The sequence below is a fragment of the Rutilus rutilus genome, assembly GCF_951802725.1.
Source record: "Rutilus rutilus genome assembly, chromosome: 1".
Classification (NCBI taxonomy): domain Eukaryota; kingdom Metazoa; phylum Chordata; class Actinopteri; order Cypriniformes; family Leuciscidae; genus Rutilus; species Rutilus rutilus.
In genome coordinates, this window is record NC_140209.1 from 67,477,100 (window position 1) to 67,494,603 (window position 17,504).

Consider the following 17,504-nt stretch of genomic DNA (forward strand, 5'->3'; position numbering starts at 1 on the left):
AAATTAAGGTTAAACCACTGGAGTCACATGGATTACCTCAATGGTGTCTTTACTACCTTTCTGGGGCTTGAATGTATTAGTTGCGTAGGCTACCAATGGAGGAACAGAAAGCTCTTGGAGTTCATTAAAAATATCTTCATTTGTGTTCCGAAGATAAACGAAGGTCTTACGGGTTTGGAACGACATGAGGGTGAGTAATTGATGACAGAATTTTTTTTTTATAATTTTTAGCTGAACTATACCTTTAAGGAATCCTGGAAACACCTTAATTCAGCCACAGCATGCACTCGGTCCATTTCCTGGAATGACTGAAATGCAGATAAGAAAACAACAGTTTCACAAAAAAGCACAGCAGTTTTAAAAAGCTTCATATAAAGTACCCAGAAAAGTTAAATGTTAGCTGCAGCCCTATTTTACAGCGCAAATCTTCTCCATACTGTGCACTTTTATGATAGAAGCTTGTTCCCACATTTGAGAAACTGTTTACACAAAAATACTGCTTTAACTTTAATTTGTCACGCACTCTTGAATGTGCAAAGTAGAGCTAGGGCTACTGTATGATGAAAGGCAAGATGTTCACTAAAAATAAGATGAAGAAGTCACATGGACAATATTTTTGATACTTTCAGAATTTAAATTAAGTAAATAAAGTGATAGTTCACCCCAAATGGAAATTCTGTCATTAATTACTCACCCTCATGTAGTTCCAAACCTGTAAGACTTTCGTTCATCTTAGGAACACAAATGAAGATCTTAATAATGAAATCTGAGAGCTTTCTGACCCCCCATAGACAGCTAAGCAACTACCTCTTTAACGCTTTAAAAAGTTAAAGTGATTGTAAAACTAATCCATATAAATTGAATGGTTTAGTCTAAATTTTGTGAAGACATGATCGCTTCCTTTATGATGAACAGGTTGACACTGTCACCATTCATGTTAAATACCCTTAAACGTTAAAAGGATGACAAGACAAATATTTCGCTTTCCTTGGACACGGCAACCTTTTCACGAATATATATATGACTTGACCTCAAAAACAGACGCAGGTCATCGCACGCACTCAGTCGATCACTCTCATTCACTGTCTGTTTAGGCTTAAGTGCAAATCAGCGAAGCCTCTATACAAACCACCATGATAAAAACAGTCTTGTTATCATTATTAACTTATTTTACATTCAATACACATGCACGAAGTTCAAAACTAGAAGGGTATAGCCTTTTGAAAAAAGAAAACACGCGAATATCGCGGTTGCTGCGGTTACTTACATTCCTCTGCGGTTGGCTTGTAAGTAGCGCGTTACTGCGCTATTGCGGTTATCGCCACAACAGATTTAATTTAGTCTTTTCTTCACACTTAAACAATGATTGGCGAACATAAACAGAAGCTCAACCGAACATGCTTGACACGTGAGAGCAAACCTCTCAAACGTGCTGCGCAACACACGAGAATGAACCTCGTTTGTTCTTGCATGTCAAGCAAACATGCTTGAGCTTCTGTTTACCGTAACTGATGTGTGAATTTATGAATGTTTATATGTGAATAAAAGCCTAAATTCAACCTGTTCATCATAAAGGAAGCGATCACGTCATCATATGGATTAGTTTTACAATCACTTTAACTTCTTAAAGCGTTAAAGTGGTAGTTGCTTAGCTGTCTATGGGGGTCAGAAAGCTCTCAGATTTCATTATTTAGATCTTCATTTGTGTTCCTAAGATGAACAAAAGTCTTACAAGTTTGGAACGACATGAGGGTGAATAATTAATGGCAGAATTTTCATTTTTGGGTGAATTAACCCTTTAACATGTTCAAGTTAAAATTGTAGCAAAATGATCATTTAAATGCTATTTTTTCTTAATAGCATTTACACTCACAGTTAAGACACTTACGATTGCATTTTTATAAATACCCGCAATGAACGTAGCAAAATTCAATGTGGATTTAAAAAAAGGATTCCGAGCCAATCACATTCCCGCACCGCCCTGTCAATCACTGCATCAAGTGCCTAAACTTTGAGTGTAAATGCTAGGAAACATAACTTAAATTATCATTTTGTTACAATATTTACTTGAACATGTTAAACATCTCATTTCTGTAATAAATTTTAATTGTAATTTTAAAAACATATAAACGTTCAAATAGGGCTGGGCGATATGGCTGAAAACTGTATCACGATATAAGTGTTTCATATCGGTCGATATCGATAATTATTGATATTTTTTATGACATATTTAAAATAAGGACCAGTCCAGGAGACAAATACATTACATTTAAAGATTTTTTTATTTTAAACTTTCTGATTATAATCCCATCAGTTATAAAGGCAGAAATGTCAACACGACCATGGAAAACACTCACTCAAATAATTAGTCTAAAATCTGAATGAACACTTAACAATTATCTCTTAACATTAAAGGGATAGTTCACTTTGAAATTAATTTTTGATATGTTTTAGCTTACCTCAAGGGCATCCAAGATGTAGGTGTCTTTGTTTCCGCAGTAGTTTCAATTTTGATATTTTTAGGTCAAACCATTCTTGTCTGTCAGTCATATAATGCAGGTCTATGGTCACTGGCTCAAAACACAAGCACAGAGTCCAAATTAAAACAATTCCCCATCGTCGAAATGAAACAATTCCCCATCATAAGTACACATTGATGGCCTAAGACACGAAACGAGCGGTTTGTGTGAGAAAACAAACAGTATTTATATCGTTGTTATCTCTTGAAAACAGCACATGTCCAAATGATCTGACGGCGTGGGCGGGTATAGATATATACATAGATGTATATCGATACGATATATACATAGATGTATATCGAGCGATACAAACCGCTCGTTTCGTGTCTTAGGCCATCAATGTGTACTTATGATGGGGAATTGTTTCATTTGGACGTGGGGAATTGTTTTAATTTGGACTCTGTGCTTGTGTTTTGAGCCAGTGACCATCGACCTGCATTATATGACTGACAGACAAGAACGGTTTGACCTAAAAATATCAAAATTGAAACTACTGCGGAAACAAAGACACCTACATCTTGGATGCCCTTGAGTTAAGCTAAAACATATTAAAAATGAATTTCAAAGTGAATTAAGGTGCAAAATTAAAGAATACGTAAGAAATGCTTTATAAAGGGGTGGGCGATATGGCAAACATAATATTACGATTTTTTTAAAGGAAAATCACGATTAATGATTTTATCACGATTCTTTTTTATGTTGGTTTTACTATTTTGTGGCTGTTTTTAAAATATGGACATTAGTTTGGCTGTAATGCTCAAAGCCTTAGGTAACAAAATGTAAAATAAAAAAGAATGGCAGACAGGGGCGAAGATAAAAAAGTTCTCATTATGTTCTTTGTTATTAAATATTAAGATCAAAGATACACATTACACGTACACACAACCTAATATACAGATTAAATAAACAGTGCTTTATGTTTTCAGCTACAGTAGGTGTATTTAACAGTAGCATTGAAGAAAGTAATTAAATGAACAAATATGAAAATAAAACAAAACATACATTGATACTTATTAAAGCTACTATTAAAGTTATCAGTCAAGAGCAGTGAATGATTTTCTCTTTGCATTTTGTTGTTTTATTAACATTAAAGGGATAGCTCTGTTTACTGTTTGGATAGCCACATTCTTCAAAATATTAATATCTGAAAATATAAGAAGGAAATTAATACAGGTTTGGAACAACATTAGAGTGCGTAAATAATGAGAGAATTTTTATTTTTGGGTGAACTATCCCTTTAAGGACAAGCGGCAGCGTGTTTACTATTACTATACTGTCTCTTTAAGAGCTGCGCGCGACGCGTCTAATATACACGCATCTCAAGTTTGCTTTCACTTTAGACATATCCGACTAGTTTATGTAAACCTTGTGTGTATATAACAGTATTAGCACAATAAGACTCGAAATATAGTCCAGTATCCAGGCGCTGGTAGACAGAGTGCATGTGAGCTTCACATGTACGCGCTGAGAAACGCACACGTTAACCCCCTGAGGTCGGCGGTATCGCCGGCGATACCAGCTTGCTTTTTTTTTATCAGTGTAAAAGAAACTCATAAATACTCTGTTGACTTTGATTTTCCATAGGAGTTTCATACATCAATCGATTCTGTTAAATGTGTATTATTTTTCTGTATACTCACAATAAAAACAAAGTGTTGTGCTTTTCGCCAAATTAAGAAAAATAATCACGGAGCGAGTTCTGCCTTCTCTCTGTCCGTGTAGTCCATTCTGAAACGCGTCCGAAAATGAATCATAACTCAGCGAATACTTCTCACACAGGCACGTGATATATGTCTCTATGAAGCTTGAAATCTCTTCTTTTAAATGAAGTAATTAATAAAAAAAACAAATGTTTTCAACTCATGTAATCCGTTTGAAAGCAAGGAGAGGTACCGTTTTTTCCTTCTGCCTAATTATCTCTATAATGAACTGAGGCCGCCCCGCCCCCGGCGCTATTGACATGGTAAATAGTTTAGGTGATCTATGCTTCGCACCCGCCCCCCGATCAATGCCTTGAAAACACGAAGTTTCATCAGATCAGATTCACTGATAGTTCATCGCGTTTAGAGAGGATGACGTTTAAAGACGCCCTTCAGATGATCCTGGACAGCGAGGAATAACTCACCTTGGCTTTTCCTCAGAGGAAGATTGTAACTCAGACGAACGGCAGCATGTTCAAGAGCGAATTGATCACGCCGAGTAAACACCGAGTTTTCACGTGAGTAAATACGTGAACTCAAGTGGTCTAGTGGTAGAACATTTGCCTAGCGTGTCAGAGGTTCTGAGTTCGAATCCGCACTCATATAGTTTTTTTTTTTTTGTCAAATCAGATTATGTTTATCAGTGGTTGTATATCAGGCAGAGACATGCTTGTGTGTATTTTATTTTGTAATTTCACTGGAATGAAAAGAGAGTCTCCACAACGGATTGAAGCGCGCGTCCGAGTGAAGACTGCGCGAGCCTAAAACAAACACAGTATCCGCGTCTGACTCGCGGGAATCCACGGCGCAAACCTGTGAGGGGCTGTGTTTTCTCGAGCCCCATATCAGCTCGAGAAAACACAAGTTTATTCAGATCATTACTTGTTTACACCGTCTCGCAGCGCTGTGAGGAATAATAATAATAATGGAAAATGTCCCTCAAAAGGTAGATGTAAACAAACTATTAAAAGGTAAATATAATTTTTTCTTCTTTAAATAATTTTTATTGTGTTTTATTAGTAACAAATTTGGGGAGAGGATAAATATTCCAAAACTGAAAATACAGTATGAGAATTTACTGCACAATTACTAGACATGTTTACCTTGGATATTATACAATTTACAAGCACAATTTGTGGAAAAAAAAATGTATATAAAAAATATAAATAAAATTTATTTTTGTGTATAAATATATACACATATATATGTGTGTGTGTATGCACATATATATTTGTATAAGCAACGTATTAAACTGCAAATTAGCATTTATATTCCTTATAATAAAAATGAAAGACCTATGTTACATATGTATTTTATGTATGATAAAATGTATACTTTAGTTTGTATAAAGAAAGATTACACTTGAATTGTTGTTTATTTAAATATTTACAAGGTAGATGTAAACAAACTATTAAAAGGTAAATATAAGCCTTTTCTTTAAATAATTTTTATTGTGTTTTATTAGTGACAAATTTGGGGAGAGGATAAATATTCCAAAATTGAAAATACAGTATGTGTCAGGCTTGTGTAGGGAGCCGAGGACGAGGACACAGGAACTGCGGTTTAGGTAATTTATTTACAAACTTAACTTCTATGAACATACAGGAACAAGGGAAAAGAAACTCCAGGACTTCAAAACACACAACCATGAAATGACGACGACCAACAAACACTGAGGGAAAACACAGGGCTTAAAAGAACTGGGACTAATGAGATAATTAACAGAACACAGGTGATGGGCATTTCTAATCAAACAGACAGGGAAAAACTAACAGGACTAAACCAAAATGACAAAGACAGGGGGAAACGAGTCACAAAAACTGAAAACACTGAAAAAGATTCAAAAACAGAACTCAAAACTTCAAACTGTCACAGTACCCCCCCCTCCCCAAAGGCGCGTCCTCGCGCCGTAAAAAACATCCAAAGGGGTGGGAGGGTGGGCGCCCTGGAGGCCGACGGGGGAGACAAGGCAAGGGAGATAAGGCAGGACGCCTCCAGGGCGGAGCTGGTTGCGGGCGCGGCCACGGTGGATCAGGCTGTGGGCGTGGCCACGGCGGAGCAGGCTGCGGGCGTGGCCAGGACGGAGCTGTCGGACCCTCGGGCGTCCAGGGCGGAGCTGTCGGACCCTCGGGCGTCCAGGGCGGAGCTGTCGGACCCTCGGGCGTCCAGGGCGGAGCTGTTGGACCCTCGGGCGTCCAGGGCGGCGCTGTCGGACCCTCGGGTGGCCATGGTGGTGAGGACCCTTCGGGCGGCCATGGCGGTGAGGACCCTTCGGGTGGCCATGGCGGTGAGGACCCTTCGGGCGGCCATGGCGGAGATGACCATTCGGGCAGCCATGGCGGAGATGACCCTTCGGGCGGCCATGGCGGAGATGACCATTCGGGCGGCCATGGCGGAGATGACCCTTCGGGCGGCCATGGCGGAGATGACCCTTCAGGTTGCCATGGCGATGGCGGAGATGACCCTTCAGGTGGCCATGGCAGAGATGTTTTTTCTGGTGGCCATGGTGACACTGGGAACCTCGTCGGAGAGACCTCCGCGGTCCCCCTAACAGGTATACTGCGCCCCCCCAAAATTTTAATGGGGAAATTGTCAGGTTTTGACACATGGCTGGATGAGGCAGGGGGCGAAAGCAGTTCTGGGCTGGACAGGACCAGCGGTGAAGAGGGCTCTGGGCTGGGCAGGACCAGCGGCGAAGAGGGCTCTGAGCTGGGCAGGACCAGCGGCGAAGAAGGCTCTAAGCTGGGCAAGACCAGCGGCGAAGAAGGCTCTAAGCTGGGCAGGACCAGCGGCGAAGAAGGCTCTGGCGCAGGATCAGCAAGCTCTGGATCAACGGGTGCTGAATCAATGGGCTTTGGATCAGCGGGGTCTGGCGCTGAATCAACGGGCTCTGGCGCTGGATCAACGGGCTCTGGCGCTACGGGCCTTGGATCAACGGGCTCTGGCGCTGGATCAACGGGCTCTGGCGCTACGGGCCCTGGATCAGCGGGCCCTGGATCAGCGGGCCCTGGATCAGCGGGCTCTGGATCAGCGGGCTCTGGATCAGCGGGCTCTGGATCAGCGGGCTCTGGATCAGCGGGCTCTGGATCAGCGGGCTCTGTGCTGGACGGGATCAACACATCATGGAACTCGGGACTGGACGGGACCAGCATCTTGGGGAACTCGAGACTGGACGGGACCAACACATCATGGGACTCGGGACTGGACGGGACCAACACATCATTGGACTCGGGACTGGACAGGACCAGCATCTTGGGGAATTCGGGATTGGACTCATGGGCCAGAACTGATGTGTGTGTGGCCCACACACACAGAATCGCCGCAGACATCACAATCAGCGCTGTGTCTTCTTGAGTGGACTCACATGTAACGTGCTCAATCTCTGGCTGACAGGTGACGGGTTCAGCTTCAGGTGGGCAGACTATGGGTTCTGGTTCTGGCGGATAGACGATGGATTCAGGACATACCGGATTCGGAACTGGTTTGAGTGGAAAATCCTCCACCACGTAGTCCGACCCACACACCCACAGCGTGTGGTCCACAAACTCCAGGAAAGTCTGATCGAGATGTTCTACCAGAATCAGCTGGGCAAGAGGGTCCCTTAATCCACCCCAGAAACTCTGTGTCAATTCCTCTTCCTCCCACGTCACGTCATCGTAGAGATCCATGTAAAGCCCCACATACTCTTCCAGTGAGCATTCACCTTGAAAGAGGATAGGTGTGTTAAATGATTTCACCTTTTTCCTCCGGTTACATCTCCTCTGGCTCATTCTTGGTTCTTCTAGGGTAGTTTTTGTTTAATGGTTGGTCGTTCTGTCAGGCTTGTGTAGGGAGCCGAGGACGAGGACACAGGAACTGCGGTTTAGGTAATTTATTTACAAACTTAACTTCTATGAACATACAGGAACAAGGGAAAAGAAACTCCAGGACTTCAAAACACACAACCATGAAATGACGACGACCAACAAACACTGAGGGAAAACACAGGGCTTAAAAGAACTGGGACTAATGAGATAATTAACAGAACACAGGTGATGGGCATTTCTAATCAAACAGACAGGGAAAAACTAACAGGACTAAACCAAAATGACAAAGACAGGGGGAAACGAGTCACAAAAACTGAAAACACTGAAAAAGATTCAAAAACAGAACTCAAAACTTCAAACTGTCACAGTATGAGAATTAACTGCACAATTACATGTTTTCCTTGGCTATTATAGGCCAAATTGCAAGCACAATATGTGGAAAAATAAAAAAGAATTGAGATGCTTCCAACTGTTGCTCTTGCATTCTTGTGGCTCAGTGACTCACCTGAATGAATGGCTCATTAAGTATGCGGTCCTCAGGTGTGAACCACTACATATGTATGATCGTCGACGCCCACTCGAATATTGCCTTTCCAAACAGAAAGTGCTTTGCAAAATTCAAATCAATGTATTGTGTTATGTGAAGGATTAGGCAGGGTGATTTTCACATAATTTTGAAGAAAAAACACTAGGCGATGACATCCATTAGACAAAAGTCTTATTGGCACATATTTAGTGTGTGTTTTGTGGTCTTATTTCAGAAACTTTAGTTTTTAGTTTTTTCAATAACCACGCATAAACATTATTCTCTCAAAAATGCAGACATGTACATTCTTGTTGCTCACATATTATGGTAGCCCTGTTTGTGCTAAATAGTGTGTAATTTTTTTTTGCCATTACTATGTTTATAAGCAACTGAAAAAAGCACAAATGTCAGGGCATGTCAGAACATCTCAAGGACCCCAAAAACACCTCAGACCCCAGAGGGTTAAAACAGCTCATAAGCACGCGAATAACAGAGAAACTGACGATGGTCTTGCATAATTTGCAGACGACATGGTCTGACTACGGTCAGTCTACGGTTTTCCTGTTTTATCAACAATCGCTGTATCACTACACGCCGGTTCTGTTACTGAAGAATCCAACACGAGACAACAATATTGCGCAACCATACTGACTGGCTGTTGCGTGTCACCCCCTACGTTGCAAGGTTACCAGAGAGTTGAGTGCCTTTGTTCATGCAACCAAATTTGCTTTCGCAACCTCTGGTTTCTTCCGACGAAGAAAAAAAAAAAAAATTATCGAACGTTTTATCGAACGCATTTTTTATTGATATTGATTACGTGTCTATCGCGATACATATCGTTATCGTTTTATCGCCCAGCCCTACGTTCAAATGTATGTTCAAATTATATGTTAAAGCTAGTGTAGTAATCCCAGCAGGCACTTTATCAAGATTGACATCACTCTGTCATTATGGCAAACAAACTCTTAGGACTAAAAATTCAACCTCACCAGAAAAAAGAATATCATAAGATTAAAGGGATACTCCACTTTTTTTGGAAATAGGCTAATTTTACAACTCCCCCAGAGTTACACAGTTGAGTTTTACAGTTTTCGAATCCATTCAGCCGATCTCCGGGTCTGGCGGTACCACTTTTAGCATAGCTTAGCATAGATCATTGAATCGGACAAGACCATTAGCATCTCTCTTAAAAAAATTAACAAAGAGTTTCGATATTTTTCCTATTTAAAACTGGACTCTTCTGTAGTTACATCGTGTACTAAGACTGACGGAAAATGTAAAGTTGCGATTTTCTAGGCTGATATGGCTAGGAACTATACTCTCATTCCTGCGTAATAATCAAGAAACTTTGCTGCCGTACCATGAGTCCAGTAGGCGTAATGATATGATGCAGCGCCTGCCGCCTGATAATAGGCTACTGAGCTGGGGACTATTATCTGGCGCTGCGTCATATCATTACGCCTGCTGGACTCATGGTACGGCAGCAAAGTTTCTTGATTATTACACAGGAATGAGAGTATAGTTCCTAGCCATATCAGCCTAAAAATCGCAACTTTACATTTTCCGTCAGTCTTAGTACACGATGTAACTACAGAAGAGTCAAGTTTTAAATAGGAAAAATATCGAAACTTTTTGTTCATTTTTTTAAGAGAGATGCTAATGGTCTTGTCCGATTCAATGATCTATGCTAAGCTATGCTAAAAGTGGTACCGCCAGACCCGGAGATTGGCTGAATGGATTCGAAAACGATAAAGCTCAACTGTTTAACTCTGGGGAGTTGTAAAATGAGCCTATTTCCCAAAAAAGTGGAGTATCCCTTTAAGAAACTCAAATAACTTATTGTACTGATACTTGCCTCACAGCTGAGGATGCAGGAAGACTTTCAGATGTGTGATGATCAGTGAGACCAGCACTGGTAGTTTACCCCATCATCTTCATGATCTAAAAATCAAAAACACATTTGCTGAGTTTCAACAAAGTTCTCTGTTAAAATGAATGACCTGTATATGACTTAGGGCAGAATCAGGTAAGTTAATCGCAATCATTTAAACACAGAGAACGAGTGATCAACTAGCCTATTTTATCTGTGCACTGTTCAGTGGTGTTCAGTCACGTTCAACTGCATACAGTATTGTGGACTAATGTAAAGTACACCAGAATGGAACCTCTGGTTAAGCATTCATTTACAATAATTACCTATTAAATGTGTACTCACGACACAGAAACTCAATTGCTTTAAAATATATTTGCAGACGGTTAATATCACCGACTCGATTCGTACCTACACAATTTACACTCGTTATTGTCATGTTAAGTTGTAACGCTTTATACATTTGTTATTTGGTTAAACATAAACATAAAACCCACATTTGAATTTCCTCTTCTCTTCATCTTATAATTCGGGTCCGGCCTCTGTGAAGCGAGGGCGAAGCCATGGTTGTTGTGGTGCTCGTGCTCCGAAGTTCCCGCTCTCCATCTATTTGAAAATGCAGTAACGGCTGCCAACATTATGAAGCTGCAGACTCGGAGCCTGCATCTACAGTCCCGCACCCAGAGTCCCGCATTCTCAGACCCCTCATTTTTCGAGACAGCGCCTCCTGCTGTTCGGAAAATCGTATAACACCCTTATCCAAATGCCATTGAAAACAATAGGATGCAATACGGTCTCCTTTTATTTAAAGTTATCCAAATAAATATTTGTGTTCCCTGCTTAATGCATGTGCCAAAAAAAACTCATTGTGTTCTCTGACTAACAAATTACCCAGTAGTTATTTTTTGAGCGAGGGTGTAATTGAAAGAAAATTACTGATGAAGGGATACAATTACTATGGAAGCTTGACTCCGCCACTGAATAATAAATAAATAATAATAGCGACTTTTTATCTCACAATTCTGATTTTTTTTCTCACAATTGCAATATATCAAGTCTGAGTTGTGACTTTTTCTCAGAATTGCGAGATATAAAGTCACAATTCTGAGAAATAAAGTCGCAATTGCATATTGAACTATCTTCTGAAAAATATTATGTGATATTATACTGTATTGCTACAATGTTTTTTTTTATTCAAATTCCAATTTTTCTTTCAGTTCAATAATGGTCTAATTAACATTATACCTGCTAACATTACAAAACCTGTTTTTTGATATTTTGAATGCGAAGCAAAACTCAAATAAGAATAGACAAAACACCAACAATAAACAATTCTGTACTTTATTTAACAATCACCTAAGCATCATCTTGCTGTAAACAGGACAAAGGAAAGAAAAAAGGAAAGAATTGTGTTAGTGACTTTACTTTTCGTCTTCAGTTGCATTAAAAAAAAAAAAACTCCTCATTTATAAGTCGCTTTGGATAAAAGCGTCTGCTAAATGAATAAATGTAAAATGTAAATGCATAAGGTATAACAATTTCTGGTAGGCGAATGTTCCTTCTTTTTGCAATCGCTCTGTCAAATTCCTCGACTTCACTAAAATAAAAGATGAATGCCATTGTCAAAAATATTGTGTAATAATAAATAATATTTTTTTGCAAATGCAAATTACAAGCATACCTGGGGTGATAAGTAGGGCCACGGAGGAAATGGCTGCAACAACTTCATATCAGTTAAATTAATATTGATTCATTTTAATACTACGTTTTATAATAACTAATTTAAGTAGTCTACATAAATTATATAAAGTAAAATAATCACTCCGGCATTAATTAATTCAACTTAATAGTTTTAGGAAAAAAGGTCCGGTAATTAAAAAAAAAGGTAAAATGGTGAATCTGATTAAATAATTAATGATGACATTCTTTGATATTAACACACTTAATGTATTTAATTGGTCTACTTTAATGTCAACTAATTTTAATAACATTTTTACAATGGCTTGTCTACCAAAAGTCCAAGGTTAAAGGCTAACGTAGGCTATAAGCTATCAAAATATTTTCTGGGAAAAAAGGCGAAAAAACATACATTAACGGCTCAAATTTTGTTACAAACTACTTTACAAATATTAAATGGACTATTCATATGTTGGTGTATCGATGAGCTATAAAGTAGTTTGATTAAAAAAGAAACCGAATGAGGTATGATTCGCTAAATAAAATTGACGATACTCACGTTTCGGCTTAAGTTCTTCACATGTTTATCCGATCTAATTTGATAGGAGGCGCTGTCTCGAAAAACGAGGGGTCTGAGAATGCGGGACTCTGGGTGCGGGACTGTAGATGCAGCAGGCTCCGAGTCTGCAGCTGCAGCGACCTTGGGCAATCAGATTTATGTTGCCTAATAGCAAAGTTAACATTTAACAGTTATAGTGGATAATGGAGAACAAACGCCATATTATGTGTACACGCAATGACTTAATACTAGTTAAAGATTAAAGAGTGTAACTTATAACTTACAAGTCAAACATGGCTAAAAAGCATTCGGTGCAAAGCTAGTTTAACTCGCTAAATTAACGTCAAGTGGCTATAACATTTATATTTTCGACTTGTGAACTACATATAAACGTAAATTATCAGAACTCACCTTTAAATTTCGTCTTCTTCAAGTTAAATATTTCAAATAAACCAACAAACTCGACCGCGCTGCTGTCGTGTAACGATAGCCTGCTTCCAGCTGTCAGTTCGGAAAAATCCTTGGCTGAAGCGATTTTGACCAACCAGCGTCTTGTTGCTATGCCACATACTCAATGCATCAACCAATCATGAATGAACCAGTAATTTGACCTATCACTGCACCCTTGACGTGAGAACAATTAAAAAAATATCCAATTGCTAACACACAATTTTGCAAACTATTTTTTTCCTGGTTTTATTAAAATACTTAAAACAATTTACAAAACCACACATCCAAACTGCAAAATACCGAATATATCATGCAAAATGAAGCACTGCAACCAAAACTACATATAGTGGTTGCACACTTCATCACAAAATGGCACACACACTGCATTCATTCATATCACCAGATTTTTGTCTAACCAACTACTGGTGGGCATAAAATCACTTTAGTACGCTTTGCCATAATACTAAAATAGTTCAAATTGTAGAAAATTCTTCAGATTGTTCACAAAAATATTTGCAGATACACGTATGCTTGTGAATATTTTTTTTTTTTTTTTTTTTACCAAACAAGTCAGTGCAACATATGCACAGCAGATATATTTACATTGGACTGAACAAAAACATGCTAAAAAAAAAAAAAAAAAAACAGTACACTGAAAACCATGGTTCATTTTGTAGTTACTATGGCTTTACTACAAAAACCATGGTTCATTTTATGGTTACTATGGTTTTACTACAAAAACCATGGTTAAACCAAGGTTATTGTAGTAAAACCATGGTTCATTTGTAGTTACTATGGTTTGACTGGAAAAACCATAGTTAACTATGGTTCATTTTGTAGTTACTATGGTTTTACTACAAAAACCATAGTTAAACCATGGTAACTATAAAAAAAAACATGGTTAAACCACGGTTATTGTAGTAAAACCATGGTTAATTTGCAGTTATGGTTTTACTGCAAAAACCATAGTTAAACTATGGTTCATTTTGTAGTTACTATGGTTTTACTGCAAAAACCATAGTTAAACCATGGTAACTACAAAAAAACCATAGTTACTACAAAAAAACCATGGTTAATTTTCGTAAGGGCGTAGACGGGCTCTGACTTCACTTGCCTCCGTTGAATCCAATGGGGTCGCTGTGTCCAGTTTATATACTGTCTATGAGTGAAACCGAAAGCAGTCGATGACTGTAAAGACGCCATTTCGGAAGATAGAAAATCAGCAATCGCTTCACATGTGACAGTAAGTTAGTTAAACTTTTCATAGCTCTAATATCGATAGAGTATTTGCGTCTCAACAGAGCTTATGGCGAACTCAAACACATGATAAAGTGGAAAGTTGCTTTCGTATCTAACTTAGGCCTACTTCACAACACGTCAACTATAAAATGGCCGAAAATGGTTAAACTTACTTTTTCCTTTAACAGGAGAATATTATTTTAATGTTGAAATCTTCGGTTGACTTTAAATACGTATTTAATTATTTTTTATACTATTCTAATGCGTGTTCAGTGACGCAGTAAGACTGGGGAAAGAAAGTGTGGCCGTAGGATAAACACATAACAATAACATAATATTTGCTTAATGCGAGACGAAAAAACGGATTGTGAAAAACACCTGCAAGAGTTCAGCAGTGTCATTAAAGTGAAGGTGAATCCAGTGTTTAAACGAGGATGCTGTGTTTGAAAGTGTGGCTGACATGTCGGACATGTTGCTTTAGAAACACACACTATTACCTGGAGAAAACTGTTGACGTTAAGTTAAAATGAATTAAATGCCACTTAAATAAAATGTGTCAAAATTCAATTGTGTTTTGTGCATGTCCTCTGTGTCCACATACAGGCCTTTAAATAAAGTCTCACATCAAGGAGGAAGAGGAGAACCGGACCTGTAAAATAAGTGTGTGTGAGGAGAGAGAGGAGGAGCGTCTGTTCACAATCAGAGAGCAGCATCTCCAGTATCCAGCTGTGTGTCTATGAAGAGTAACGCCTCCATGGATACTCCCCCTAGGTTCAGTGATAGACCATCTTCAGGATTCAGCTGTGTGTCTATGAAGAGTAACGCCTCCATGGATAATCCCCCTAGGTTCAGTGATGGACCATCTTCAGGATTCAGCTGTGTGTCTATGAAGAGTAACGCCTCCATGGATAATCCCCCTAGGTTCAGTGATGGACCATCTTCAGGATTCAGCTGTGTGTCTATGAAGAGTAATGCCTCCATGGATAATCCCCCTAGGTTCAGTGATGGACCTGCTGTGACCTCTGACCCTGCGTGAGTATCATGAAGTTCAAGGCCGGTCCAGATTCTGCTGGCGCTTATTATATTATATTATATTATATATAGGGCTGTCAGTTAAACATGTTATTAACGGCTTTAACGCAAACCCATTTTAACGACGCAAAAAATTTAATCGCGTGATTAACACCTAGCAAACTTTCTAGTTTTTTTTCCACATGCTTTTGCAACAACTTCTAGCTAGACCGGAAACAAACCAACAGGCATGCCACACTCATTTGCTTTTGCAACAACTAGTAACACGCACGCCGACAGCAACAACAACAACAGGCAGGCCGCACACTTGTTTGGGCTTGCGAGCCGGCCAAAGAGTGGACGAGAAGCCGCGTCTAGGACAACTTGTATCGCACATCGGACGTGCACTTTCTCAGTTTATGGCCAGCAATAAAAACGCCGAATGGCGCCGCCGGTGTGTGTACACTCATAGAGAATAATGTGTTCGAATTTAAATATGAGGCACTGCGCTTCGCTTCTTGTCCAGTGTGCGACCCCCTTTAACGTTACATTTTGAGTGGATGAATGATGAGCGTGAGACGCCGAAATGGATGCCAACAAGATTCTGACTGGAAAGTTTAATTTTAAAAAAGTGGCCAAATGGTTCAATTGACAAGACCAAAGTGATCTGTGTGTTTTGTCGTTGTGAACTGAGCTATCATCGCAGCACGTCCAGTCTGAAACACCACTGGATGGCCAAGCACACACACAGCTGATGCGAATTCTCCGCCCCCTCGTCAATATCAGGACCTCGTCAGTATTTCTTTCACCCTTATATTGATGTGTTACATTGTGTGAGAGATTATTTGCTCCAAGCGAGAATGTTAGTGTGAAATTGAACACTACAGTATATGCCAATGTTGTTTTCAATAAAAAACATTTGCACAAAGCAAGCCGATCCACATTTCCATGTTGACAAGAGCATTAAGATGAGAAAAAATAATGGGACAAAAAGAAATCAAGAGACATTTAGAATAGATAAAAATGTGCGATTAATTGCGATTAATCGCGAGTTAACTATGACATTAATGCGATTTAATTGCGATTAAATATTTTAATCGTTTGACAGCACTAATTATATTATATTATATTATATTAATCGCCCCTAAAAACTAGGCTACAACACTGGCAATAACACACACAAACACAAGTGTGTGTATGGCTGCACAAATAGTTGTTAAAATAAAGGGTAAAAAGGCTATATAAATATGTATCCAAATTTAATATATTTCTATGATAGTCTTGGAATCCAGATAACTAGTTAGCCTCATTCGCCTCTTACCTGGCAATCCTATTCTTAAACATAGACTGGAAAATTACATATCCAAACTTAAATGGTTGCTGAACTTAATGCGCTGCTTTACATTTATTTTTACTTTTCTATTAATATAAAACCTGTGCCTGGTCACCCTAATATTGCAATTCAAAGTGGTAAAGTGAAAAATTCTAATTTGTCTCAAACTATCAATATGCTCTGGGAGTTTTAGGCGCAGTAGCCAATATGGCCACTAGGTGACATTCAAACTCCATTTGGTGATTTAAAGGGACACTCCATCCATTTGCATTAAGCTTTGCATTGTTAGAAACCCAGTCATACTATTGAATGGTCGTGCAACACTCTCTCATTTTCCCCTGAGACGGGAGAAATCCGTTATTTACCTCTTACACTTCCTCCTACAATGACGCAAAAATCGTCATTTTGCGTCATTGTAGGAGGAAGTGTAATGCTGCGTTCACACCAAATGCGAATAGCGCGTCAAATTCGCGCCTGCCGCGTCTAGTTATACGCTTGACCACTTTGTGTTAATTCGCGCGTCAAGAGCGAAATTGACGCGCGTAAAATCAAAAGTTTGAAATGAAATTTACGCGCGTCACGCGCGTCAGAGGCGAAATCCGGAGGCGAAAGTTTCGAAACCTGTTGGCGGCCATCTTTTTTAGATGTTTATCGAGCATTAGCAGTAGCATTAATCGAGAGAGTCACCGCTCGTATATGCTCTGGAGAGCAGAAACAGCTGCGTAGGGGACATCGTCGCTGTACTCGGGTCCACCAGACCCTCCGGAGGGTTTCAGGAGTTTCACAATTTGCTCCAGGAGGTAGGTTTGGTGGA

At 39.4% G+C, this 17,504-nt stretch overlaps 1 protein-coding gene across 2 annotated transcripts in view; it reads left to right on the forward strand.

Annotated features, from left to right (window-relative positions):
- The window catches only part of LOC311294934 (uncharacterized protein), a 453,797-nt gene that overhangs the window by 274,977 nt on the left and 161,316 nt on the right, over positions 1-17,504 (forward strand). The window contains exons 1-2 of one of the 2 annotated variants that reach the window (XM_084416041.1): positions 14,220-14,350; positions 14,950-15,378. The exons of the other annotated variant lie outside the window; for it this stretch is intronic. Of the exons in view, the coding sequence (XP_084272167.1) occupies positions 15,083-15,378 (296 nt within the window). The 5' untranslated portion in view covers positions 14,220-14,350; positions 14,950-15,082. Of the gene's footprint in view, positions 1-14,219; positions 14,351-14,949; positions 15,379-17,504 lie in introns of those variants that run through there. 2 annotated transcript variants of the gene reach the window in all.